This window comes from Lindgomyces ingoldianus, assembly GCF_010093535.1.
Source record: "Lindgomyces ingoldianus strain ATCC 200398 unplaced genomic scaffold BDR25scaffold_9, whole genome shotgun sequence".
In the NCBI taxonomy this organism is placed as follows: domain Eukaryota; kingdom Fungi; phylum Ascomycota; class Dothideomycetes; order Pleosporales; family Lindgomycetaceae; genus Lindgomyces; species Lindgomyces ingoldianus.
Window position 1 is genome coordinate 106122 of NW_022985170.1, and position 23507 is coordinate 129628.

The 23507-nt window shown below is 49.5% G+C and overlaps 8 protein-coding genes across 8 annotated transcripts; 3 read left to right on the forward strand and 5 right to left on the reverse strand.

Annotated features, from left to right (window-relative positions):
• Positions 1-462: 462 nt before the first annotated feature.
• BDR25DRAFT_341246 (DUF185-domain-containing protein) lies at positions 463-2293 on the reverse strand. Its single transcript, XM_033693589.1, has 4 exons — positions 2080-2293; positions 1765-2028; positions 1491-1695; positions 463-1434 (listed from the first exon to the last, which is right to left on the reverse strand). The coding sequence occupies exons 1-4, from the start codon at positions 2269-2271 to the stop codon at positions 503-505; spliced, it is 1593 nt and encodes a 530-aa protein (XP_033549901.1). The 5' UTR covers positions 2272-2293; the 3' UTR covers positions 463-502.
• Positions 2294-2412: 119 nt separating this feature from the next.
• Positions 2413-3991, forward strand: BDR25DRAFT_332752 (kinase-like protein). Its single transcript, XM_033692780.1, has 2 exons — positions 2413-3006; positions 3085-3991. The coding sequence occupies exons 1-2, from the start codon at positions 2498-2500 to the stop codon at positions 3941-3943; spliced, it is 1368 nt and encodes a 455-aa protein (XP_033549902.1). The 5' UTR covers positions 2413-2497; the 3' UTR covers positions 3944-3991.
• Positions 3992-4204: 213 nt separating this feature from the next.
• On the reverse strand, positions 4205-6881 carry BDR25DRAFT_302081 (DUF590-domain-containing protein). Its single transcript, XM_033689717.1, has 5 exons — positions 6725-6881; positions 6518-6674; positions 6162-6462; positions 5682-6113; positions 4205-5632 (listed from the first exon to the last, which is right to left on the reverse strand). The coding sequence occupies exons 1-5, from the start codon at positions 6798-6800 to the stop codon at positions 4376-4378; spliced, it is 2223 nt and encodes a 740-aa protein (XP_033549903.1). The 5' UTR covers positions 6801-6881; the 3' UTR covers positions 4205-4375.
• Positions 6882-8644: 1763 nt separating this feature from the next.
• BDR25DRAFT_323695 (uncharacterized protein) lies at positions 8645-11031 on the reverse strand (the record flags this gene model as incomplete). Its single annotated transcript, XM_033692115.1, has 3 exons — positions 8645-8920; positions 9054-9756; positions 9815-11031. 3 exons carry the CDS (start codon positions 11029-11031, stop codon positions 8645-8647), a joined length of 2196 nt encoding a protein of 731 aa, XP_033549904.1.
• Positions 11032-11520: 489 nt separating this feature from the next.
• Positions 11521-12447, reverse strand: BDR25DRAFT_302084 (mitochondrial import inner membrane translocase-like protein subunit tim16). Its single transcript, XM_033689718.1, has 2 exons — positions 12315-12447; positions 11521-12270 (listed from the first exon to the last, which is right to left on the reverse strand). Exons 1-2 carry the CDS (start codon positions 12315-12317, stop codon positions 11872-11874), a joined length of 402 nt encoding a protein of 133 aa, XP_033549905.1. The 5' UTR covers positions 12318-12447; the 3' UTR covers positions 11521-11871.
• A 267-nt stretch (positions 12448-12714) lies between these two features.
• Positions 12715-15004, forward strand: BDR25DRAFT_302085 (Pex24p-domain-containing protein). Its single transcript, XM_033689719.1, has 3 exons — positions 12715-12959; positions 13023-14269; positions 14327-15004. The coding sequence occupies exons 1-3, from the start codon at positions 12947-12949 to the stop codon at positions 14783-14785; spliced, it is 1719 nt and encodes a 572-aa protein (XP_033549906.1). The 5' UTR covers positions 12715-12946; the 3' UTR covers positions 14786-15004.
• A 2378-nt stretch (positions 15005-17382) lies between these two features.
• Positions 17383-19133, reverse strand: BDR25DRAFT_257199 (amidase signature enzyme; the record flags this gene model as incomplete). Its single annotated transcript, XM_033686464.1, has 3 exons — positions 17383-18425; positions 18481-18656; positions 18706-19133. The coding sequence occupies 3 exons, from the start codon at positions 19131-19133 to the stop codon at positions 17569-17571; spliced, it is 1461 nt and encodes a 486-aa protein (XP_033549907.1). The 3' UTR covers positions 17383-17568.
• An 869-nt stretch (positions 19134-20002) lies between these two features.
• BDR25DRAFT_312206 (Di-copper centre-containing protein) lies at positions 20003-21109 on the forward strand (the record flags this gene model as incomplete). The annotated part of the gene is made up of 3 exons (XM_033691287.1): positions 20003-20127; positions 20177-20744; positions 20789-21109. The coding sequence occupies 3 exons, from the start codon at positions 20003-20005 to the stop codon at positions 21107-21109; spliced, it is 1014 nt and encodes a 337-aa protein (XP_033549908.1).
• Positions 21110-23507: the final 2398 nt, after the last annotated feature.

The window sequence follows — 23507 nt, forward strand, 5'->3', positions numbered from 1 at the left end:
ACGGTCGCGCTCTAGGTCTCCCCCACCACCACGACGAGGAGGAAGAGGACGCGGAGGTGGCGGTGGTGGTGGCGGTTATGGAAGGCGAGATTCTCTGCCTAGGCGAGGCGGAGGAGGAGGAGGAGGGGGTGGTGGTGGTGGTAGGAGGAGCCCGAGTTACAACTCATATGACAGTTACAGTCGGAGCCGCAGCAGGGACAGAAGCCAGGATCGAGGTGGATGGAGACGGTAGGTGAACATCAGAATTCGGGATCAGAGTGAAAGTGCAGTGGCTTGATGCCTAAGGAAGCTAATATCGCTGCGACTGAATAATTTTTGGAGAACTAGGGGCAGGGTTGATTCATATCGAAAGCTTCAGGCATTTGCAATCGTAGCAAGGCGTAAGGTTCGCAAAAAAAATTGGAATACCCACTTTCATATGCTCATGTTATGCGAAACACCACACTATCTTGCGTCTAAGTAAATAATCTTACGGGTTATTTTACATCCAACAAACACCTCATTACCCTACAACATCCCCACCAAACCCAACTGGCCTCCTCACTTTACCACTACCAATATGCGGCACAATCGCCATCGCCTTATATATCCTGCCCATCCCCGTTGGCCCCCGATCAACCAACCTTTTCCACCCAGTTTCTACCCTCTTTGCCATCTCATCTCCCTCATCTCCCTTCTCGGTTCTAACCTCTTTCGCAACTCTCGCGACCTCCGCTAATCGTTGCGCCCTCTCCACAATTCCCAATGACCTCAGGAAAAAAGCTTGTTCAACTGGACCATGAACTTCGACCCCGGGTGACGCGCGAATCGCGGATTCCGCGAGGGCTAGGAAATCAACGTCGGCGGAGAGATCGACTTCTCCTGCGCAGAGGAAAGGGGTGACAGGTTGGTGGCTGCGGATGCCGCGGAGGGTGTTGGCGGGGATGGTGGATGATGGGCCGTAGTCGAGGATTAGGGCTGCGCCGGAGGGGTGTGAGGATGATGGGTGTGAGGAGAGGGAGGGGGAGGATTTGGGGGCATTGGACCCTCCGATTCGAATAGCGAAATCTGCTACGTACGCCAGAGATTCCGGAGAAATTTCAATGACAGCATCAGGTGTATTAGCCAGTGCTTTATATCTTTCTGATGTCTGAGGCAAGTACAGCGAGTGCGGTGTCGGGGTTTTAGAAACTGTAAGTTGGAATTCTGGCTTCTGCTCTTTCAAATCCTTCGAGCGAATGATGTCCGGGTCCGAAAAAGAAGGTGCAGGGGATACGACGAGTTCGTGCCACTGGTTTCTGGGAACTTGAGGACCGTATTTAGGTATGATGGGACCGGTCGGTGTGATGATTTTCGAGGCCGCGGGGATGGTTGATGAGGTGGTGTTTTGGAAGACGTGGATGGGGAGCGCGTCGAAAAATTCGTGGGCGAGGATGAAGGGAGTCGTGGTTTCGTCTTGTATTTGAGTTAGACTGACTCAAAATGAAGGGAGAAGATGGATCGGGACGGACCTTTTGGGACAAATCTAATGTCCTCACACCATGTGATATCGCGGCCTGGAAGGTATTTACAGCCGGCTTTCCACCCATTTTGAACCTCTCTCAGGTCCTCGGTGCCGGAGAGAAGTTCTGCTTGTTGCTTGCGGAGATGGGGTGACGCTTCGACGAGATAAACAGTGTCTATGCTCTGAGAGAAAGGTTTGAAGTTCGATATCGTCTATCCTCCGATCAGCGTCATCCCTTACCACTATCCCCTCCTCACCCCTAGATAATAAATATAACATACCCTAAGTACATCCCCCATCAACGTCCCCCGTCCCGGGCCAACCTCAATAACCTGCGACCTTTCTCTCCTCCCCTGCGCCAACCACTCCGTATACAACCATATTCCGACTAGTTCTCCAAAAACTTGGCTTATCTCGGGGGATGTTATAAAATCGCCTTTTGCCCCGAATTGGTCGTGTCCAGACGTCTGGCGTGTGTAGTAGCCGCCGTTAGGGGAGGTGAGACATTGCCGCATGTATGAGGCTACAGATACGGGACCGGCAGTCTGTATATTATATTAGCATCTAGGTCCACGGCAACAAGGATATAATTATACAGTTATAGCTTCAGCGAGCGACTTCGCAAGAGGCGTCGACCATTGTCGTTCTCCGCTCCCGCTCGAGGAAGAAGACCACCGAATCCCATACCCATATCGAGCAGATAGATACGCAATTGGCCTTGAACAACGCCCTCGCGTCGCAACCCGAAAATAATTGAGAGAATGGGCTCTCATTGTCTTGAGTATCATCGAAGTTCCATGACAGACAAACGCATGCACGCGTGAAATCGGAAAGTGGGACGTCGGAAATCGGAAGGAGCTATGACCACTTTTTAAATTCACCGACCTCTCTGCACGTGTGAGGCAGGCCACCTCGAGCATGTGGCTTGAGTTTCTTCGACTTCATCTCTTCACAACGCAACATCTACTCAAAAGCCTGCGGATTTAGAATAGAGTGATTAAAGTATTATTTGAAATGGCAGGAGCTTCTCGTTGGGCTAATATAGATGACCTGGAATCTCAACGCAAGAAAGAGAAGGAAGAGAAAAAGCGCCTGAAACAACTGAAACAACAACAAGCCGAAACCGAAGCCGAAGCCTTACGTGCAAAGAAAGAGCAGGAGGAATTAGACTCCCGTCCTGCAAAGAAAAGGAAGCTCTCACCAAGTCCCGAGAATAGATCCGCATCAGCATCTTCTGGGGAGAAGAGGAAGCTATTACGCTTTGAAGCTGGAGGATGGGGTCCCTGTCGAAACGTTAGCAATTTCGAGACATTAAATCATATTGAAGAAGGCACCTATGGGTGGGTTTCGAGGGCGAAAGAGACGGCAACTGGAGAGGTAGTCGCTCTGAAGAAGATGAAGATGGAATACGCCCAGGATGGATTTCCGGTGACCGCGCTGAGGGAGATCCAGTTGCTGCAGCATTCGAAACATCAGCATGTTATTAATCTCAGGGAGGTTGTTATGGGAGATCAATTAGACGAGTAAGTGAGAATCTCCCTCCCAATTCCGCCACCCTCTTCACGGGCATACTACAAGGAAAGACACTAAGACCCTCCCAGAGTCTACCTAGTAATGGACTTCATCGAACACGACCTAAAATCTCTCCAAGAAATCATGCCCGAGCCGTTCCTCGCCTCCGAAGTAAAGACCCTCCTCCTCCAACTCACCTCCGCCCTTGACTTCCTTCACACCCACTGGATCCTTCACCGCGATCTCAAAACCTCTAATATTCTCCTCAACAACCGGGGGATCCTCAAAATCGCCGACTTCGGCATGGCCCGTCGGACCTCGGATCCCCCTCCCCCAAACCTCACACAGCTTGTTGTAACGCTGTGGTACCGCGCCCCGGAACTCCTCCTCGGAACCACGACATATGATTTTGCAATCGACATGTGGAGTCTAGGGTGTATATTTGGGGAACTTCTTTCCAAAGAACCCCTCCTACAAGGGAAAAACGAAGTCGACGAACTTAGCAAAATCTTCTCATTATGCGGGATCCCAACAGACATGTCCTGGCCCGGATTCCGACGGCTACCAAACGCCCGAAGCCTCAAGCTGCCGCGTGACGTCGAGCAAAACGCGGGATCCATAATCCGCACAAAGTTCCCGTTTCTGACTACCGCGGGCTGCGGCTTACTTTCCTCGCTGCTCGCCCTGAACCCGGAGAGTCGGCCTACTGCGCAAGACGTCCTTGCACATCCATATTTTAAGGAGGCGCCGAAACCAAAGTCAGCGGCTCTGTTTCCAACGTTTCCGAGTAAAGCGGGAGGGGAGAAGCGGAGGCGCGCTAGTCCGCATGCGCCGGTAAGAGGGGGAGCGGCTCCAGGTTTGGGTGGTAAGGAGATTGATTTTAGTGGGATTTTTGCAAGGAGGGATGAGGAGCAGCACGGTGCGGGATTTACGTTGCGCATGGGTTGATAGACACAGTTGCCCGGGGACTGGAGAAGGGCTGATGTTCCTTTGTCTGAGTAGACTGGGAGATGATGGTTGCAATGAGCATCTTTAGGAATTCAAGACGTGTACAGCATCTTGCCATCCAGCGTGGAACATGACAGGGCGACTTAGGACAGAAGTTTGCACCCTCTTGACACTCTCCCTGATTCCAGCAGAGGTTTAATCGATAAACTCTAGCCTGTTCGTGCTCCAAGGTATGTGATAACATACTGCAATTTTGTAGTACCTTTCCCTAAGTAGACAAAGACTCAAAAATATCGAGCTCGCAGATGCTACCAAGTTCATGTCTCATGAAGCCAGTCGTGAACTTAAAGCTACACCCATCATCCCCATGCACTCCCATTACACTATCACAAATCTCGTTCAATCAGCGCCTCCTCTCCCCACACACTCCTCTCACAACTCCTTCTTCCCCTCAGAACTACCCTCCACAGCCGCTTTCTCAATCAACCCCTTCGCAACTGCCACCGTCTCCCTCCACCCCTTCTGCCTAGACCAAAACCTATCTTCAGGCGTACTAGCCTTAAGACTCGCCCTTCTCGCATCCTCCTCCAAGCTTTCCCTCGTAATCTTCTCCCCCAGATCCGCCATCTTAGGCAATCTACCGACCTGGCTAAGACTTTCCTCGAAGTACTGCTTGCGCACAAGAAACCGCTCCCTCCGCTCTTTCTGCAAGCCAGGAGAATCTAGTTTCGAGATTGCAATCCGGACACCCCAGCGCAAGAGAATGAAGAGGTGCTCTGAAAGCATAACGGAGAGGAGGAGCGCCCAGCCTGTGATGTTGCTAGGGTGGCCATCAGGTCCGAGCCCGTCGTTCGAGAAGAGGTAGACTAGAGCTGAGGTCGTTAGACTTCCTAACCAGGTCAAGAAACTCAGAGAGTCGAGCCAAGGACCGATAGTGTCAGCGCGGCAAGGAGTCGGACGTTGCATTTCCACGCAGATTTTGATGGCATCGGCTCGTAATTCGACCCAGTCATTGATTAAAAATGACAAAGGTGTCAGTGGCCAGACCACTGAGAATAAGGAGAGGTATCCAAATTGGACCACCATCTCCCGAAGATCGGCGGTTACATCGTAGACTTCTAGTTCTGCTTCTTCTCGCACGCGGTTTAGGAATGCAGCGTCTTCGGGTGGATCGTTGGGAGAGGGAGGTGAAGGTGTAGCACTACGATTAGTAGAGGGCGGTGGAGGTGTACCGCTACGCTTAACAGCTCGGTCTTCTTTCATTTGCCTGTACCTAGAGAAGACACGACGTTTGAGGTAGGGAACTACCAACTCCATGCCCAGGTTTACGATCTGTGCAGTCACCGTGAAGTAAATAACCTGTTTCCTCAGCCTATCGGGATTAATGGTAAACCCGGCTTGAGGTGCCTGTATTTGCTTTTTGTCGTCGGCAAATGGCTTGACTGTCAAATTAAAGACGTCAAGGTATGGAACTATGATGTTGCCAAAGGGGACGTAAACAAATGCTGTGAGGAAAATCGGTAGGTAAGAAGTGATGAAGTTCAGGACAAATATCTTCTGGGTGAGTGCCGCCTCGTACGCTCCATCGGTCTGGTAGTTCTCGTATTTAGTGAGACGTGTTGCAAAGTTCGTGAGGATGCTGGAGAGAATTGGCATGACTGTGGTGGCGATGCCAGTGGGGAGGAATACCTGGAGAGGATTAGCAAACGCAGAAGATTGTACAGACGCAGTAGCATACCAAGACGCTCTTGAAAGGCCCACTGTATACTTCAGAAATGAAGACTTCAATGCTAAAGCAGGTCGCAATGAGAGCCCCCAATAGCACCGCTGCGGTAAGTGCAAATGGAATCTGCAATAGTTGTCGTTGCAGCCGTTTGGTAGATGGGAATATCAAGACCGTTTCTCCCGTAACAGGGTCGGTGATTTGCTTCTCATGCTTGAAGTCTCTCTTCTTAGTTTCGATCCGAGATACACCTCGGACGCCCCAACGCACGCCCAAGTCCACCTCTTGATGCTTCCACCACTCCGTGAAGATAGTACACCAGACAGCACTTACAATCCCATATATGGGTGAAAAGTGGCCAAGAAATAGCCATGCCGACGCGCCGAAGACGGCTGGGAAGATGAGGAAGGTGAAATAGGATTGCGTAAAGGCGAAGTAGAATGCAATCTACCCACGATTAGCGACGCAAAGCGTCAAGGAGCCTTTGAGCCCTACCTTCTCGCCCAAGCGGTTCCGAATATCATCCAGATCCTCCGTCTTCAAGAAATAAGATGTAGTCCATTTCTTGATCCAATCTTTGTTGTATGCAAGATCATGCAACGCAAAGATAGACTCCACATTCTCCCACTCTCCCTCACCAGGTGTAATACCAGCTCCTCCTTCATCTACCGGATTTGTAATCAACTGATATATGATTCGGAGTCTCTCAGCTTCGTACAAAGGCTCCGCTTCGAGAGCTTCGCGGGTCTCCTTGGGGGGTGCAGCGGCTCGAACGCCATGGATCCAGTCACGGACTCTGCCTTAGGCGTCAGTTATAATGTTCACGTTCTAAATGCGGAAGCGGCATTTACCTTGATCTGTACACCTCACCAAACAAATGCTCATCTGACGCAACCCTTACGAAGAGCAAGACTGACTGCAAGTCTCCATTGCGGACCTCTGTATTGAACCCTACAGACGCAAGGGCCTGGACTAATTCCTCGAACTTTGAAATCGCTACGCTTTTATCTGCACGATTTTAGCGAAATTACATGTGAGAATAGCTAGTAGACGGGTACCCTTCTTCGCGAACCGATAGCTGATCACGTAGTCGACGTCCATGTTCGTTTGGAGGGCTTGGCTCTTCGGAGCCATAGCGAGAATTTGGCTGGCTACGCGAGCAAGCGGACGAGGGGAGAGAGGGCAAACTTGTAGAGGAGTGAGAGAGAAGTTGGGGGGAATTGGAGGCAGACGCTGCTCAAAAGGAAAGTGGCATGGTGCTCTCAGCCAAGCTTTTCTGGACCCATCAACGTCATCGCCAGATCTGCGATCATCCTTGCAGCACATCAGTGCCCGCTCTCTGGACAAGACGAACATGTGATCGGCAAAGGCTTGTATTTTCTGACATTATACTAGAAATGAACATATATACTTACAAAGCAAGTATTCCCAGTATGGAAGTACCTACCATTAAGTACTTTCACCTGGCGGATCGGAGGAGCCACAGCGGATTTCGAGGAGCATCTACGGATCGTCCAACTTCCTATTACTCCTAAACTTCTCAATATTCCCCTCCCTCGCTCTTATTGTCCCAGTGGCATCTCAGGAAGTTTTCATTTGTGTAGCTACATAGTATCGAACCAGTAACCTGGTAAAAGCTTATGACCTTATCTATAAAGAGACAATGGACGCTAGAAAAGGAGATAATGAACCTCGACAATATCAAAGATCAACTCGAGCGGCTGCGAAGCGGGATGTGCAACCGTTTATGAAGAACTAGAACCTGTAAGCCAGCTACCTTTCGAGGTAGCTTCCTTATATTAATAGTTGTAGTGGCAAAAACTCCAATGCTGAATAGATCTGTCACTCTCTACCCTCCCACCTTGTCACTCACTCACCCGCCAGATCCCCCACCCGACGATCCTCATACAGAGAGCCTAGCATATAGATGTTAGTATCTGGGTGGGGTGTTGTGCCAATAATTAAAATAGTCCGAAACCAACAACCCTTTGGGGCCGATACCGGATCCCTAATCTCATCCTCCCCATACCCCCTGTCGCAGCATCCCCAATCTCCTCCTCAAAGACACACATAAAGCGCGTCTATTGATGAGAAAAGGATTGCGCCGGAAACGGGAGCCAAAAATGCGGCACCGCGAAGTAGGCATCGTGTCGATTCGCTGCTCATCGGAATCGTATTCTCCGACTAGCAAGTTTGCCTTTCCCACACCGGGTATAGATCAGCAGTAGAATTCAACAATGATGACTAACACATAGAAGATCGAGTTGCAGGAGGGAAGAGACAGAAACTGGAGCAGGTGCTTTGAAAATTAGAGTACAGAAAAACTGGAATTAGACTTGAGGACCGAATCCACTAACGTGACATCGCGCCTTTCAACACCATTGGGAGCCAAGAAGATCGGTTGGCGAGGTTGGTACAGACTCGTAAGTCTGGGTTGAGGTCCCTTGGGTCCAGCAACATAATACGGGGCGCAACCGACCTATGATGTGACAATCTCCGAACAGACTACGGTAGGCGATGAATAACCACATGCTGAATGGCCCAGTCATTAACGCCGTGTGCAGGAAGCGATCCAAAAGGAGTGTTCCCGATAGAAAAAGAAAAAGAAAGTAAAAGACTGAGCCACAAGTAGGGCTACGATCCACCAAGCAGGTTGACTTCGCCCGACCTACGTAGAAACAATGTGCCACCCATCCATCTAAGGGTATACCGGTATGGGTGGACGCTGTGTCCACTAATCATCATATCATGAACCGCTGAACTCCGTTTGCCGTATTCCGTATTACATCTGAAAGTTATAGCCATATCAAGGTTGCCACACAAAAATTGTAAGCTGTCCCAGAAAAGGATGAAAGCGATAGCCCATAGCCGCGCGTATAAGTGTGCGGTCAAGTTGAAGACTGGGGTCAATTTACAAGGACGGAGCAATGCTGTGTAAAGTCTCCAGTGGAGCTTTACTACCCATGCTACGATGGATCTTACAAAGACCTAGTAAGTTTCTCCATGTGGGCTCGGTGATCCTCGTAGGATTCGTAGTTTCCAGCGAAAATTGGCTCGAGAATGCTGGCTGCATACTCTCCAGACGCGCTCAGGTAAGTCATTCGCTCCCGCATCGCCTTGTGAGCGGTTGAGAACTCCTTGAAGACATATTTGATTTTCGAAGATCCGCCTGATATGTTGTTGGCCGGGTTGTTGGGATCCTGGATAGAAAGACCATCCGGCTTCTCATTCCGTCCATCAATACCGATGCGTCCCTGCAAGAAGACATTAGCTACACAATTGGGCCAAAAATAATAATAATAATAATAATAATAAAAAACCCGAGAATCTTAAGAAGCCATGAAGAACAACCATTGTATAAAGAAAGTATGGAGAAATGGTACATACCTTATTAACGTGGCCCGGCGGGTCCATTACAATCCTCTTCCTTGCAAGATTGAAGCGATTGCCGTAGAGATCAAGAAGGCCAAGGAACATTTCCCCGAGATCGCTTGTGCGTGGCTGGGTTTGTAGATAGCTGACGGTAAGGCAGATGGTTGAGAAGCCGCCCAATCCACCGTTGTGCACGTCGCTGAGTCCTCGCATAACGAGAAACTGTTTGAGAAGCGCTATAAGAAAAGGTATGTCGGGGTAATCTTGTTTCCATCCGGCGAAAGTCTCCTGGGCTTGAATTCCAGTAAGATTCTCGAACGAAAGGTCAACTCTGATGCCAGTTAGAGAATCGATAAATTTTATGATCGGCACTTTAGCTTTCGTAATAACCTGAAGCGAATTAGGTTCTATTAATCCTGCTTTCTCAAGCCTGTTAGCAGCTGGGAACAGTACTGATCCAGCCGATCTAGGTTTGTCAAGCTTTCCGAGTCGCGGTCCACCACTAGCATGGGTGTTGGTGACATAGACGAGATCCATATCTGCTGCAGGCAAGTACAACCCAGCAGGAAACGAACCAAAACAATACACTTTACCGGAAGTGCGTCCAAAATTGCGACCCAGAGCATCTTCGACCCGTTGTACAAGATTCTGGCGAATAGTTTGGTCTTGTTGCGTGGGCTTGACATAGTCGTAGAAGTCCAGGATCTCATTATGAAGCCTGCATTAACGGTCAGCATCAGAGTTGAAATGTGGAGGTGGAAAGAGGTACAACTTACACTTTACTAATATCGCCTCTGAGTCGTTCATAGTTTTCGTTCTTGCACCACGGCGTTCGATTCCCGGACGGGCGTGGAAGCCATTCCTGCAAGAGGCTACCTTCATGCTCCCCACGTTTGCGCTTCGCAGCATGACGGCTCTGTTGCTGAGGCTTGGGAGGAAGTCCAGCAGCATCAACAGAGCGTTTAGGAGCGTGCTTTGGTTCTTGCAAACCTCCGGCGCTTGCGACATCGTTCAAAGAACCAACAAGCTGCGGAGTACTCAGCGAGTACAAAGAGTAAGACGGAAGGAGGTAGGGCTGGACAGATGCAGGAGGAGAAAGTGGAGGCGTCGGTGGAGGCGTGGAGTCAGGGGGTGGGGGAATGCGTGGAGGCGTTGGTGGGGGTGGAGGAACTATGATATTCGGGTCGCTCACATCTTCGTTCATGTCGAAAGCAATAAAATCATCATTGGCAGCAACCGCGTTATTAGGATCGTCCTTCTCAGCTGCCTGGTTCTTAGCCTTGCGGATTAGCTGAACGAAATCCCGCTTCTTTCCGGTGGTATCAGAGGGCGGTGGTGCAACAGTGTAGGGATCGGGATTTGACCATTTAGGGACAGAATTGCCATCCGCCCGACGGTTCGCTGTCACGCGAGGTTTCTTGTGACTACCATCTTGGTCGTCAGAGGTGTTGTCATTACCAAAAGTCTTGCCAATTTCTCCTTCGGATCTGTCATCATCGTCGGGTAAGTCAGCAAGATCCATGAACCTATTCTGGCCGTTGCTCCCGAGGACCCGTTCCGGGCTTGGGGCATCAGTCGTGCCTGAGATAAGCGCACGCTGGTGTGGGGCTTCTTTGCGGAAAGAGCGGCGGCCACCCCTTCCGTTTCTGTCAAAATGATGGCTATTTCCGTTCTGGGGAAATCTTGACTGGGTGCCATGCTCAGGTTGTTGGTGCCTGCGAGGCTTCTGTGGCGGTTTGCGGGCGCCAACAACTGTGTCGTTATATCCACGTTGGAACTGGAGCGTCTGGTGTCCAGCTCTGAACGTGAATTCCGCGCCGCCGCGACTAGATTGACGGGACGAAGATTCAGCAGGTTTGTACTGATCGCCGGCGCTGTAAGTATCCCCCCCGCCGTGAGTGAATGTCATGCGCGATTGGAGAGGGACTGGGCGGTTGTCGTCGCCGCCGCGCCTACCGCCTCCACGGTTGCGCGGGCGGTATGAGTCCACCATCTGGGTGAAGCTATTATGGACTGCGTTTGCGATATGTCGGTGCGCGCGTTTGTTGTCGGTTGTGGGAGCGGTGGGATGTTCCAGGAAAAGACCGTGCGAAAGATCTTGTGTTGTGTCGAGTTGACTGCGCTAAAATCTTGGCACTGGGATTGCGCAAACACGTCATGTGTATGATTGCCCGAATGCAGCACCATCAGCTTCGTTTTGCCACACCGCTGACTGATATGTATGAAAAGTGGCGATAGTCGCAGATAATCATAGCCTTGGGATGAGCCCAGCTCCTGAGTGATTGGTTTCGACGATACTAAATCAGACCACTTCTGAACGGCCGTGCAAGGGAATATGGTGACATACAGAGAGTAGCCAGCGTTCCTTCCACAGCCTTTGTTCGCTGCTTTCTCTCCAGGGAAGGTGATATCGCATGCCGAGTGAGTGGGACAGGCCCACGAATAACATATAGCTTGGCTAGGCATCGGGGTGCTGTTTGGACAGTATAGAGCTAAAATAATGTCTAAGCCGCTACAGGCGTGTTCTTGCCAGTCGAGATACGCCAAGAGAAGAAACTATTGGTACGAGGTATATACATCGGAGAGTGGAGATATGGTGCAGAGTACCTGGATCCTGCTCCGAGGTGCAGTTAGGACAACTCTGCTCTCCGCTTCAAGCAATAACAATATCCAGACGCTATGCCAGTAACCCAACGCCGTCCTAATGCATGATATAACAGGATCCCAGCCGACAGCGACTATTAGGTACAAAGTCTTCCGGACATTTAGAGGTTGCAATCGGCGGGGGACGATCCGCGCAGAGTGAATGTCGTTCTGGGGAACGTATGCGGCTTCATTCCTTGTAAATCTTCGGCTTCCAATTGAGCTCCTTTTCTCGTTCCGCCATCTCCTGGTATCCCCGAACTTCTCGTTCGATCCGCTCCCTTGCCCGCAGTATCTTGCTTTGGAGGTAGAAGCTTCCACCCTTCTTCGGTTCATTCAGATCGAATAACCGCTTGAATCTCTCTGTGACGATCTCCATGTCTATCTGACCCATCTTCGACGGCCCTACGTTGAGGATCTTGCAGGCCTCGTCCATTGTGATGTTCGATGACGTGAAGACAGCATTGCCGCTCTTTGCATTTGCCGCTGCATATTTTTGCGACGCAGCGGCCTGGCGATAGGATTCGGTGACTGCGCGCCCTATTATTCGGGCGCCAGAGAAGACGACTTGCGTTATTATTCGATGAGCCTGGGAGTGTTAGGTGAGGTAATTGATCGCATTGGATATCGTACCATTGTGCGGAAGAAGAGATTCCAGGGTAGGAGAAGAGAGTAGAGATGGTGGCCGACAGCTTCTGATAGGACTGATTGAGGTAACCGTCAATGAAAGGACGTCGGCCAGCGGGAGGAGAGTCTCAAAAGTTTCCTAGAGTCGCCGCCGAAGATTTGGTGAAGATCCCGACCCCGGGAGGCCGGGTTCACGTGACTATAACCAACCGCCAATCAGACAATGATCGCATTCCGTCCACCGAAGAAACCCGAGGTGTCCCGTCAAAGTGCTGCGAAATCATCAGAAGGCGTGAAAGCAGAGAAGATAGTGTTTGCTCACTACAAACCTGCATATATAATCGCAGCTTCAGGAGAGCAGTAGCAGACACGGGCCACCAGCATGTGTTGTTGCCTTTCAAGCGCAGCTATCAACCATCTCGGGCCAAGTCCTTCACATGCACAACCCCCGCCCACTATCATCTTACACAAAGCCCTTCACTTCTCCTTACCTCTCACTAATAACTAATAAAACATCTTCCCAGAAGCTTGGATCTGCTGTCGGCGGCAAGCTAAAGGACGTGGCTTGACAGAGTGGACGCGGCGCTCAGCCTCAAATCAGCACATGCTTGCTCGACAACAGGTGATGACGTTCATGCATGGCAGCACTTGGCAAGTCGCGACCATCCTCAAAACCACAAGATTTAGACCACAACACTGCTAACACGGCCTCAGACACCCCTTGGCTAGATCATATGTCCACCCCTTCACGATCCGCCAACGATGCTTCGCCGCAGCCAAGTGGGGACCCTAATCCGCCCACCTATGCTACCTTCTCTCCCTCTACAATAGGGCAAGCAACACCCCAAACGAAGATCCGTTCTGCAATTCTCGTGCATCAAAAGTCGCCTTTACTCGCCGCAACACCTCCTCAAATTACGCGCGTGCTTGCCTACTCACATCCATTTCTCCTGCCACTCAACAAGCTTGTTGGACTGCTCACTTGGACAACTGGCGACCCATGGGAGAGCTTCCTGATAGTTGCAGGATTCTGGGCGGCGGTGTTGTATGGAGATGTGGTGACAAGATTCGCGGGGCCGATCATCGTGGTACTATGCCTGATTCTGGGTATGTATGCTCGGAGGTACTCCCCGCTGTCCTCGACCGGGTGGACAGGAGAGAAAGGGCAGAAAGGACATAATAGAGCCGAATCTGAGAGCAATATTAAGCATCATAAGAGCTTGGAGGAACTTGTAGACACGCTGAAGCTCTTCACGTCGCGGTGCAATATCCTCCTAGACCCGTTTCTGCGGTTGACAGACTTTCTTTCAACACAAAGAACAGCAACATCCGCAACTACAAGACCTGCGCTCACTACACTATTTGTCCGCATATTATTCGTCACGCCGCTATGGATCATCCTTACCCTCCCACCGTTCTACATAATCACAACGAAACGAGTGGTCCTGGCTGTCGGCACTGTTGTCCTCAGTTGGCATTCCCGGCCGGCGCGCGTGTCTCGCACTATCCTATGGCGCTCGAGAATAGTGCGGCGAGTATGCGCTGCCATCACCGGACTGCAGCTTGGAGAGGCCGATCTGAAAACTAAGAATGGGGCACCAACACTACCTCCACGACGAAAGAGCGCGCAAGAGATAGCAGCGTCTCTTGCAGCAAGGCGGCGGCCAGACTCTCCCGGCGTTCGGTTCACTTTCGCTATCTACGAAAATCAACGTCGATGGTTAGGTATTGGGTGGACTTCATCAATGCTTGCTTACGAACGTGCTGCCTGGACAGATGAACACCTCAATCCCACCCCATCAAGGGATCAATTTGAGCTTCCGGAGGTTGAAGGTGGTCAAGCAAGGTGGAGGTGGGTTCAGGGGAGTGAATGGAAAATAGAAGGTACAGAGAAGGGTGGAAAGGGCGACAGAGAAAGCTCCGGGGGAGATGGGGCGGGTTGGATTTACTACGACAATAAAGTATGACATTCCCCATCATTCTAAGTCAGTGAGAAGTTGAAACTAACTCAAGCGCAGTGGCGGGATGGTCGTCGTGGCCAGGACGGGTGGGGACGCTACACCCGTCGACGCAAGTGGTACAGAGACGCTGAACTCGTGGAAGTGACTCCTTCTACCGAAGTGACACCCATCCCAACCCCCAAATTCGAACCAGTAGCCGACTCCTCTGAGCCACCTACTCCAACACCCAAACTCTCAACCTCTAGTGAGGCAGCAAATGGCAGGCTCTCCTTAGATGATAGCGTGTCAATCACGGACGACACTGATGCAGGCAGCAATAGGTCAAAACGAAGCTGGTTCAAGCGAAAAACCCGAAGTCGGCCAGGAAGTGACAAGGCGGCTACGATAGCCAGCTCAACAAGCACAGATCTAAGTCGACGGAGTGATGAGGATGATGTGCATACGCCGCTAGAAAGAACTGCCAGAGAGGATGAGTGGCGGCTTGGAGACGACATACGGATGCAACTAGACATTTGAGCGCGTAGTGCGGGTTATTATCTTTCTTCCTTCCATCACCTGCGTGTATTACTAGCCGCTATTTCCTCCAAGTATACCGAGCATGATGGCGTTCAAAGTTTTGAAGTGAGGCGATTTACCGCTCAATCTTCCTTGTCTCTGGGATTTCTTCGGGCCATCTGGGGGACTTGGATTGGAGCAAGGGTGTTATCCCAAGAGTAGGTAGCGTAGATGGTGAACATATATTGCATAATCCTGGAACTTGAGAACGCATAGCACTGGCAATGTACATTGCCTACACCAGTGCTATACTCGTCACATTTCTTGTTAAGTGATCCCCTAGACATTGATGATATAGAATAGTGGCTTCCCTTAATTCGAGACTCTTTCGTTCAGTCTGTGTATCTTCTTCTGCCAAGCAAAAGTACATGCAGAACCAAAGATACCCCCAATACCCGCAACAAATGTATAGACCGTGAATGCGAAAAGTGGAAGAAATACTACTCCTGAGATTGCTGAAGCTGTGACCTGTAGCCAACGGCCAAGGTGAGTCTTAATATGAACTGGGAAATCTTCCCCAAGACTGTAGAATTTCCCTGCACTCTGCAATGTTACGTCCATTTATAAATGAATTAACCTAAGTAACGTAAAGCTTTTGCCATATTAGCATCACCCTTTCATATTCAGGGGTCCCAAATCCTCCCCAGCTACCAATCGGTCATTGATGGCATACGGATAATATGTTGAGACGAGATCATGGGAGATAACGTCCTTTCCGGTTTGTGTAGTCTTGATCAATGCCTGGCGATTCGTCCATCTGAGGAGAAAGATTAGTTCCAGAACTTTACTATTTCCACCAGGTGTATCGGGAAGTGATTGGCTTTCGAAGATTGCATCGAAGCCCCCATCCCAGCTGGCGCCCGGATTGTATAGATAGAACGGGTGCTGGCTTTCCGAGTGACTGTGAGAACGGATTTCAGTTGTGAGTAGGCTGTGAACGAAAGTCCTGTATCACTTCCCCTACCAACCCTAACCCTATACGAGGTTCTATACCCGGAGTTCACCGCGAATCCCTCAAAGAGACAGGCCTACTTCCTTTGGTTATTCCACTCCTTCGGCCGTTGACAAAAGTAGACCAACTACAGCTGCTCTAACAAAGGTGTCTGTGAAGGTATTGGGAGAGTTGGATGAGTTTTGCGGAACGAGGACTTCCTAAGATTGTACCCTTTGTAGCAGCTGCTCGAAAAGCCGAGGGAATTCTACCTCAATCTTCTTTGCAACTTGCTGGTGAGCCTCTTCTGCTTGAGCGGCAGCCTATGTAGCCTGTTTTCGAGCTGCGACCGAATGGTCGGTAGCTAGCCCTGATCCAGCCCGTATTGATTTCAGGATATGACGCTCGTTTGGGTTAGCAAGCTTCTTTCGTTTAGTATTTGTGAGTGTTCCTAGTACAAAAGACACAACCATAGCTCATATTCTATAGGATGCAATTCTCCACAGAGTGAAGTGGTGAGTACAGAAGTGGATTTGTCGACCATCTTCAAGCCTAGGCTTACACGTTGGGGTGGCTTATCTCGTACAATAGTCAAGAATGGATGTATCGTGGTTTTGAACAACTGTACTGCCAGGATGGCTGCGCCGCACTCTTTAAAGATATCATAGGATAAGCTAGTCTTGTAAACAGGCTTCCTACCCTAAGTGCCAGCTGTTTATGTGAAGGACTTTTGTTAGGCTCTTTGCACATTAGTCAAATTGACTGTGGTTCCCGAACCGGGTAATTCAGATCCTCACCCCATCTCTGACATCTTATATACTCCACGCCTCATTCCTTACCCAGTCTTCACATGTGGTAAATTACCCTCTAACACCTCACACCATAGCTGATAACTTGTAGCCCGCCGCAAAAACGCTATGCAAATCATCGCCGAATAGTTGTTGGGAGTCTCCAAACACTGTCTCGTCTATCTGCACCTAAGGCATGATAAACCAAAATATATATATATATATATATATAAATAATAATAACAAGGTTCAAAACAATTTAAGGATTACTACCTGCATTAAATAGGACGTCTTTGGGCTCCACGCCACAATCACACCCTTAGAATAGAGGACCCCTCACGCCTAGATTACAAGTCCAGCTTGCTCGTCGTTATGGTCTTGCACAACTAACCACTTCGAGGAGAGCGTTTAGATACACATACTTAACTTACTAGCTTCCTGTTGTGGAGAAGAGTGTTTAGTATGATATTTACCGTATATCAACATGTCGCCAGGTCCAAAGTCCGAAGGCCTTGAGGAGACATTAAGATTGGGGATAGGCGAACCAGTCAACCAACGACCATCACCAGGTCTCCAGATATTGGCTGTAATCCTGTCTCTGACTGCAGCTGTGGTGGCTCCTGTGGCGTACGTATTCTTAATTCCCCATTTACCGAAAGGTATGAAGGGGCTCACTCCTTACAACACTAAGCGCCTCATAACACGGACTCGACTTCGAGTGCGTGCGCACGTAGCAAACTATTCCAAGATTCTCAGTATAATAGATCATATATTCAGTCAACTTTGAAATAAATGAGAGAGATTGGATGCAGTGAGTGCTTTGGTACGGGGAAATTTAAGTGCTCTATAACCGCTGTTTTTGGTCCCTGCGCTAGGTCTTGAGATGTGAATTCCGGATATCATACATGAGCCATATTCTTCGTATTCATACAGAAATAGTATACAACCTATCCATTGTCAAAATGCTCGTAAATACAGCTTGTTCACTCACGAAAAACAGTCGTAGGAGGATATTCATGCTCGGCCTATATCTTAACTCTCTGTCGCACCTCCAACTGACTTGCAACATCCAGTACAAGTCTATCATCGCCGTATTGCCCAATAATCTGCATACCTGCTGTTTGCTCTACCCCAGCTTTGCTCAAGTCTGGGTCATTGTGGTCTTCCCTGATACTGATCGGAATACTAATGGCAGGCAGCCCAGCCAGGCTGGCAGGCACCGTGAATACATCACTCATTGTTTCAGAGACTGAATCTTGATTCTCAATATTAGAGATGAGTTGGGGTAGGGTCGGGGCTGTTGGACAGAGTAGAACGTCCACGCCACTTGAGTTGGATACAGAAGGTGAGGTAGAAGATACCAGCGGATTAGGTGCGGAGAAAGCATTGTCAAAGTCTTGTTGCACAAGGCGACGGATTTTCTGGGCCTGGATGAAATAGTTGTCGATCGCCTGAGCGCTAAGAGAGAAGGTGCCCAGAAGAATACGGCGACGGACTTCGGGGCCAAATCCCTCACCACGCGTTTTTGCGAAGAGAACGCTTTGGGGTGTGCCATCAATACCCTCTGCCCGGCTCCCATATCGGACTCCATCATATTTCGCGAGATTGCTTGAGGCTTCCGCTGGAGCTAGGATGTAGTATGCGGAGAGTGCGTGCCTTGTCGCAGGGAGAGACACAGAATGCAATGTATGCCCTTTAGATTGAAGGAGCCGGAGGGCACAGATCCAAGCATCCCGAATGGCGGGTTTTAGCGTGGACACGTTATACTCTAAGGGTATCCCAATGCGGAGCGGAGTCTCAGCAGACTTTGGGGTTCGGAGTCGAGAGCGGGTTGACGGTACAAGAGACGTTGGGTCTTGTGGATCGTACTTATTGAGCAAATCTGTATAATGTAAATTCTATATGCTTTCGAGCGAACGATCAACCCGAATACGTACTGAATGTTTGCCGAACCATATCAACGGAATTGGCAAGAATACCGACGGTATCAAGTGAATTGGCGTACGCAATGACGCCCCACCGCGAGAGCAGGCCGTAGGATGGTTTGAAGCCAACAATTCCGGTATACGCCGCAGGCAATCGAACTGATCCTCCAGTATCCGTTCCAAGGGCACTACGACATGTTAATGAGAAAATAGTGTTCCTCGTTCCATGATACTCACACGTCGCAATAGCCAGACTTGACCGCTACGGCACTCCCTCCAGAGCTTCCTCCAGCACTTATTCCTTCTTCTCCACGTCCCAATTGCTTCACAGGTCCAAAGTAAGAGTGCATTGAGTGTGATCCCATCCCGAATTCGTCCATATTCGTCTTCCCCATAATCACGGCTCCCGCATCTTGAAGCCGTCTGACAACCGTGGCATCATAGGGACTTATGAAATCTTTTAATATCCCTGACCCGGCCGTGGTGGGGAGATCACTGGTGCAGATGTTGTCTTTGATGGCTATCGATTTGCCAGAAAAGCTGCCATGTGTATCTGGTGTCGTGCTTATAACGGATGCCCCGTCCGCGAGTGATATGAATGCATTAAGATGCGCGATTCGAGACTGTTTAGCTAGACATTTGTAGTATGATGGTAGGCGGGACATGGAGAGTTGGAGTCGTAAGAGCCGCGAGTTCGCATGTCAATTGAGGTCCGAACTTCGGCTCTAGTCATTTTTAGTCTAGCGTCTTTGGTGCAACATTTACACTCCACGGATTTTTGACATCCCCATGAGTGATGAACGAAAACATTTATATTTAAGCTGTATTGTTCGTAGTATGCTGCGTGATAACCAGCTCTTGAGTCTCAACACTTGTACTCTACTTCTTCAAAAACGTGTAAATGCTATAATTGGAATTCATCGGGAGTCTTTACATAGTCAGTTAGGGGTCAATCTGAACAAACAAAACGACCCAGTCGGGTACGACCTTGCAGTATTCGGTTGAGACGTTTCCCCCCCTTTACTTTATCTTGGAAGAACCCCAGGGTTATCCTCCGTTGTAGATCAAACAGGGACCCTACTGCTGGTTACGTACTTCACACACGTGATTAGCTTACGTATATGGATCGATGGATGCAAGCATATATTTAGCACTCCTTTTTGTTCTACCTTCTTTCTAGGTTTAAGGCAGAGAACTGCGGTGTTTCTTCGCAAATTTCACTTCGTCACTCCGGAGCAGGATACCAGATTCTTCCAGACCAGGGGATTGCTGCGCAAGTTTCGTCGAAGGCTCCTAGGGGGCATGACTCTTATTTCCCCCCATGGAAATTGTCGAATATTCGCAACCTGCACTCGTAATCATGGGACGTGCAGGCCATAGTACTGGGAATTTTCAAGGAGAAGTGACCCTATATACCGTTTACAAGAAGTGACCATATATACCGTTTACAGGTGGCTCTTTCTGCAACCCCACGGCACACATTCACTTTGATTTTGCTCAACATTCGTTCTTTATTTGTTTGCATTCTTTCAGTATGGTATCTTCTACACTTTCATTTCTTGTGTTGATTACAGCTACCACTTTGGCGGCTGCCGTCCCTCATTCGCGTTTGGCGAGTCGTGCCTCCACCTGTACTACGAAATCACAGCGGAAATCATGGTACGGGGTTTGTTATCTTGTCTTGATATCTCACTGACAGTAGTGATAGGACTACCCTCACCAACACCGAAAAGGCAGCCTACATTGAAGCTGAACTTTGCCTCATGAACTCCCCAACAAAAGGCTTTGTCGCGGACGCAGTCTCGAGATGGGACGATCTTACCTGGGCACATCTAAATCAATCAAACTACATCCATGACGTAGGCCAATTCCTTCCGTGGCACCGATACTTCATGTATACACACGAGTATCTTCTGAAAACCGAGTGCAACTATACTGGTACTCAGCCGTACTGGGATGAAGAGGCAGACTCGGACGCCCTCGTAGATTCGGATGTTTTCGATCCCGATACTGGATTCGGCGGAAATGGCGTCTCTTCGAACACGAGTGACTACGCTTGCATTGCGGACGGTCCGTTCGTAAATGTGACTTTGGCTATGGGCCCAGAGTACACCAACACGAACCATTGTATCTACCGCGAGTTCAGCGCAACTTCTTTCATGTGGGCGAATTCTACTTACCTCGACCAATGCATGGCCGAGGAGAATTATACGTCCGCATATCCCTGCTTCTCCTCCTGGCCCCATACATCCGGTCATGCTGGTGTCGGTGGATCGGTAAGTGTTTTCTTACCAGGACTAGCTCATACTAATACTTTCAGATGCTGGATATCGTAGCAAGTCCTGGAGAACCTCTCTTTTTCCTCCACCACACAAACCTCGACCGACTTTGGTGGATCTGGCAGTCCAAGAACCTCACTACCCGCCTGACTGATATGGGCGGACAAAACATTCCCGACGACGATTACTTGGCTTCGATGGGTATGCCGTACCCTGACGCGTCTTTGACCAACTACTCTGGGGATCCTGGAAATGTCACCACGCTTACACATGTCCTCTGGATGTCTGGTTTGGTCCCGAATGTTACGGTGGGCGATGTCATGGATATTGGTGGGGATTTGCTCTGCTTCGAATATGTCTAGGGTGTCTCTTCTGAAGGCTGCACATAGGCTCAACCTTTGCGATTGCATGATTGATTTTTATATATCACATTGCACTCATGTTATAACTAGATTCTATGTACATACAGTTCTCATCATCAGGGTCTTAGTCGAGCTGATGAGGCACATTTATGGCCCACATCTTTCAGTGAAATTCGCCGATACGAGCTGCCTAACGTCCTTCACCTTTCCTGTTCCTCCCACGGTGAATGTTCCGCCCAATTCCGCTTTCCACCCTCTTGTAAGCGGCTCTTGATCTCCTTAAATTTCGCAAATTGTTCATCCGACGAAAAGTATTCTCGCTTGTCCCACGTAGCCACTGTACGCTGGATCTTAGCCAGCACTGCGTCCGCTTTTGTCATCTGCTCCTTCACCTTGTCCCTCCCATGCTGCCCATGCTGCTTCAAGTTTCGCTGACTCCAAATTTGGTAATCCAGATAGTACCTGTATCGGATATCCTCGCGCAGATCTCGTAACTCATCTGGTGTAATCTTTTGCCCTTTGGCTCTAGTTGAGGGGATGTCGCGTGGTTGTAGGGTTGGTGAAGGCTTGGAGACGACAGAATTTCTTTTGAGACGATTCTTGCTGAATGGATTCTTGATCCGCATGTCTGATTCTCAGCTGTTTCAACTAGTCAAATTAGATGGTAGCTTATCGAGAGTGACAGCTCCAAATACCTTTTGGTGAACTTTGAAAGGCTGGCCCGGTTACTCCTCAAGTTCCAAGAAATCGAGCATTTGGCCTAAAATATTCTACGGATTGGAGCGTCCGCTAAAATGAATGAATGGGCAGAGGGATCCTTGAAAGATGCTCTCCGAATGGAGTGGGGGTGGAGCGGACAAGCCTTCACAGTCGATTCAGCCTACAAGCATGCCTGAAGTCACCGCTCCAGCTGACAGGGTGTCCCCCACTTTATTCTTTTCCTGCATGCAAGCCATCGGTGTTGTCACGCTGCGGACATTAGCACACACTGAGCTGGTCTGATATTTGGGTTTGCCTGACTGCGGCCAGCCTGGACCAGAGAAGGCTACCTTCCTCAGACATGTGTGCAACTGCTAGCCTCCTCCCGCCATGAGTCAAATTTCAAATCCAACTACTCTCTTCTTAGAAGGTCCTTGGCACTGGCCATTGGTGATGGTGGCTTCCCCAACTTTCGACCCCGTGCTATTAACGAATCTGGCATGGTAGTGGAGCATTTTCTAGTAATGAAACCTAATGATCGTATGAATATTTAGTACCTGTTCTCTAAGGCCCTCTTAAAGTTTCAGACTACAATTACGGTTTACCGAGTCCCATATGAAACGGTAGTCCCTTTCCAGCCTCCAACAATAGCCTGTTTCGCCAATTCCCGCCCTTGAGAGTCTCCAAAGCGTCTCAATTCTGGCCTCATAACAAGTTTCAAAGATCTGGATCCTCCGTTCCTTAGCCTCAACACATCCACGATTCCGCTAGACATAACTACGACTATCCTATATCTCTGCGAACAGATGTACAGCCACATCTTCGCAGCCAGCTGGATGGTGTCATTCAATAGCTGTGCGTCTTTCTGCTCCAACGGAGCTATTTTCGCCAGAGTAGATGACACTTCGCTCGCAATCGCGGTTACTGATTGATAGAAGGCTTGTTTCCGCCGCTGGCTCTCATTAGATGTCCAGGCTTCTTCCTCAATGGCCTTCAAGCACGATTTCGCAGTTTCAAATCGATAGTCCTCCGATTCGGGGCTTGGCTGAGGCCAGTCCGGAGCCGTAGTCGTAATTTCATCTAGATTGTACTCAGCTTCAGATTTTGTACGCAGGAATGTGTCACTTACTTCTACCAAAATCTTCAGTCCACTTCCGGTCGAGCGCCTTCCCTTCCTCCCCTAGAACAATAAATGGCGTAAGGAAGATTCTGTTGAAAAGTATCATCCATAGACTGTTTTGGACAATCTGCTGTTTCAGTTTCCTTGGATTTTCCCGGTGCAGCTGCTGCAAGAAGCGCTCCGGAAAGGGCCAGGATGCTTCCCTCCCCGCATCCCATGGAACCCTCGAAAGAGCGTCTATCTGGCCCGCTAACTTCTCGAAGCTCGATGCCAGCTCACGGTCTGTCATGCCTTTGATGTGCTCTCGAGCCACGAGGGCCCCTTTCAAATCCATATTCTCCCTTTTTAGGTTCACAGTTTGCGCGGCAAATTCTTTCCTCAAATGTTCCTCCTTATCTGCATAATCCTGCTTGAGCCGCTCTTCTTTATCTTTGTATTCCTTCTGTAACCGGGTATTCTCTTTTCTTAGGTTCGCAATTTGAGTCGCAAAATCCCTGTTCATGCGCTCCTCCATGTCTTCAAATTCCTGCTTGAGTCGATCCTCTCTGGCTTTAGATTCCTGTTGCAGCCGGGAATTTT

Coding starts and splice junctions, on each gene's coding strand:
- BDR25DRAFT_341246 (XM_033693589.1), bottom strand. CDS start 2,271: ATGATACTCAAGACAATGAGAGCCCATTCTCTCAATTATTTTCGGGTT. Junction 1,696..1,764: donor TGATGGGGGATGTACTTAGG/GTATGTTATATT, acceptor ATCGGAGGATAG/ACGATATCGAACTTCAAACC. Junction 1,435..1,490: donor CATTAGATTTGTCCCAAAAG/GTCCGTCCCGAT, acceptor CTCAAATACAAG/ACGAAACCACGACTCCCTTC.
- BDR25DRAFT_332752 (XM_033692780.1), top strand. CDS start 2,498: ATGGCAGGAGCTTCTCGTTGGGCTAATATAGATGACCTGGAATCTCAA. Junction 3,007..3,084: donor ATGGGAGATCAATTAGACGA/GTAAGTGAGAAT, acceptor AGACCCTCCCAG/AGTCTACCTAGTAATGGACT.
- BDR25DRAFT_302081 (XM_033689717.1), bottom strand. CDS start 6,800: ATGGCTCCGAAGAGCCAAGCCCTCCAAACGAACATGGACGTCGACTAC. Junction 6,463..6,517: donor GGTGAGGTGTACAGATCAAG/GTAAATGCCGCT, acceptor CGCCTAAGGCAG/AGTCCGTGACTGGATCCATG. Junction 5,633..5,681: donor GGCCTTTCAAGAGCGTCTTG/GTATGCTACTGC, acceptor AATCCTCTCCAG/GTATTCCTCCCCACTGGCAT.
- BDR25DRAFT_302085 (XM_033689719.1), top strand. Junction 14,270..14,326: donor GGATTTACTACGACAATAAA/GTATGACATTCC, acceptor ACTCAAGCGCAG/TGGCGGGATGGTCGTCGTGG.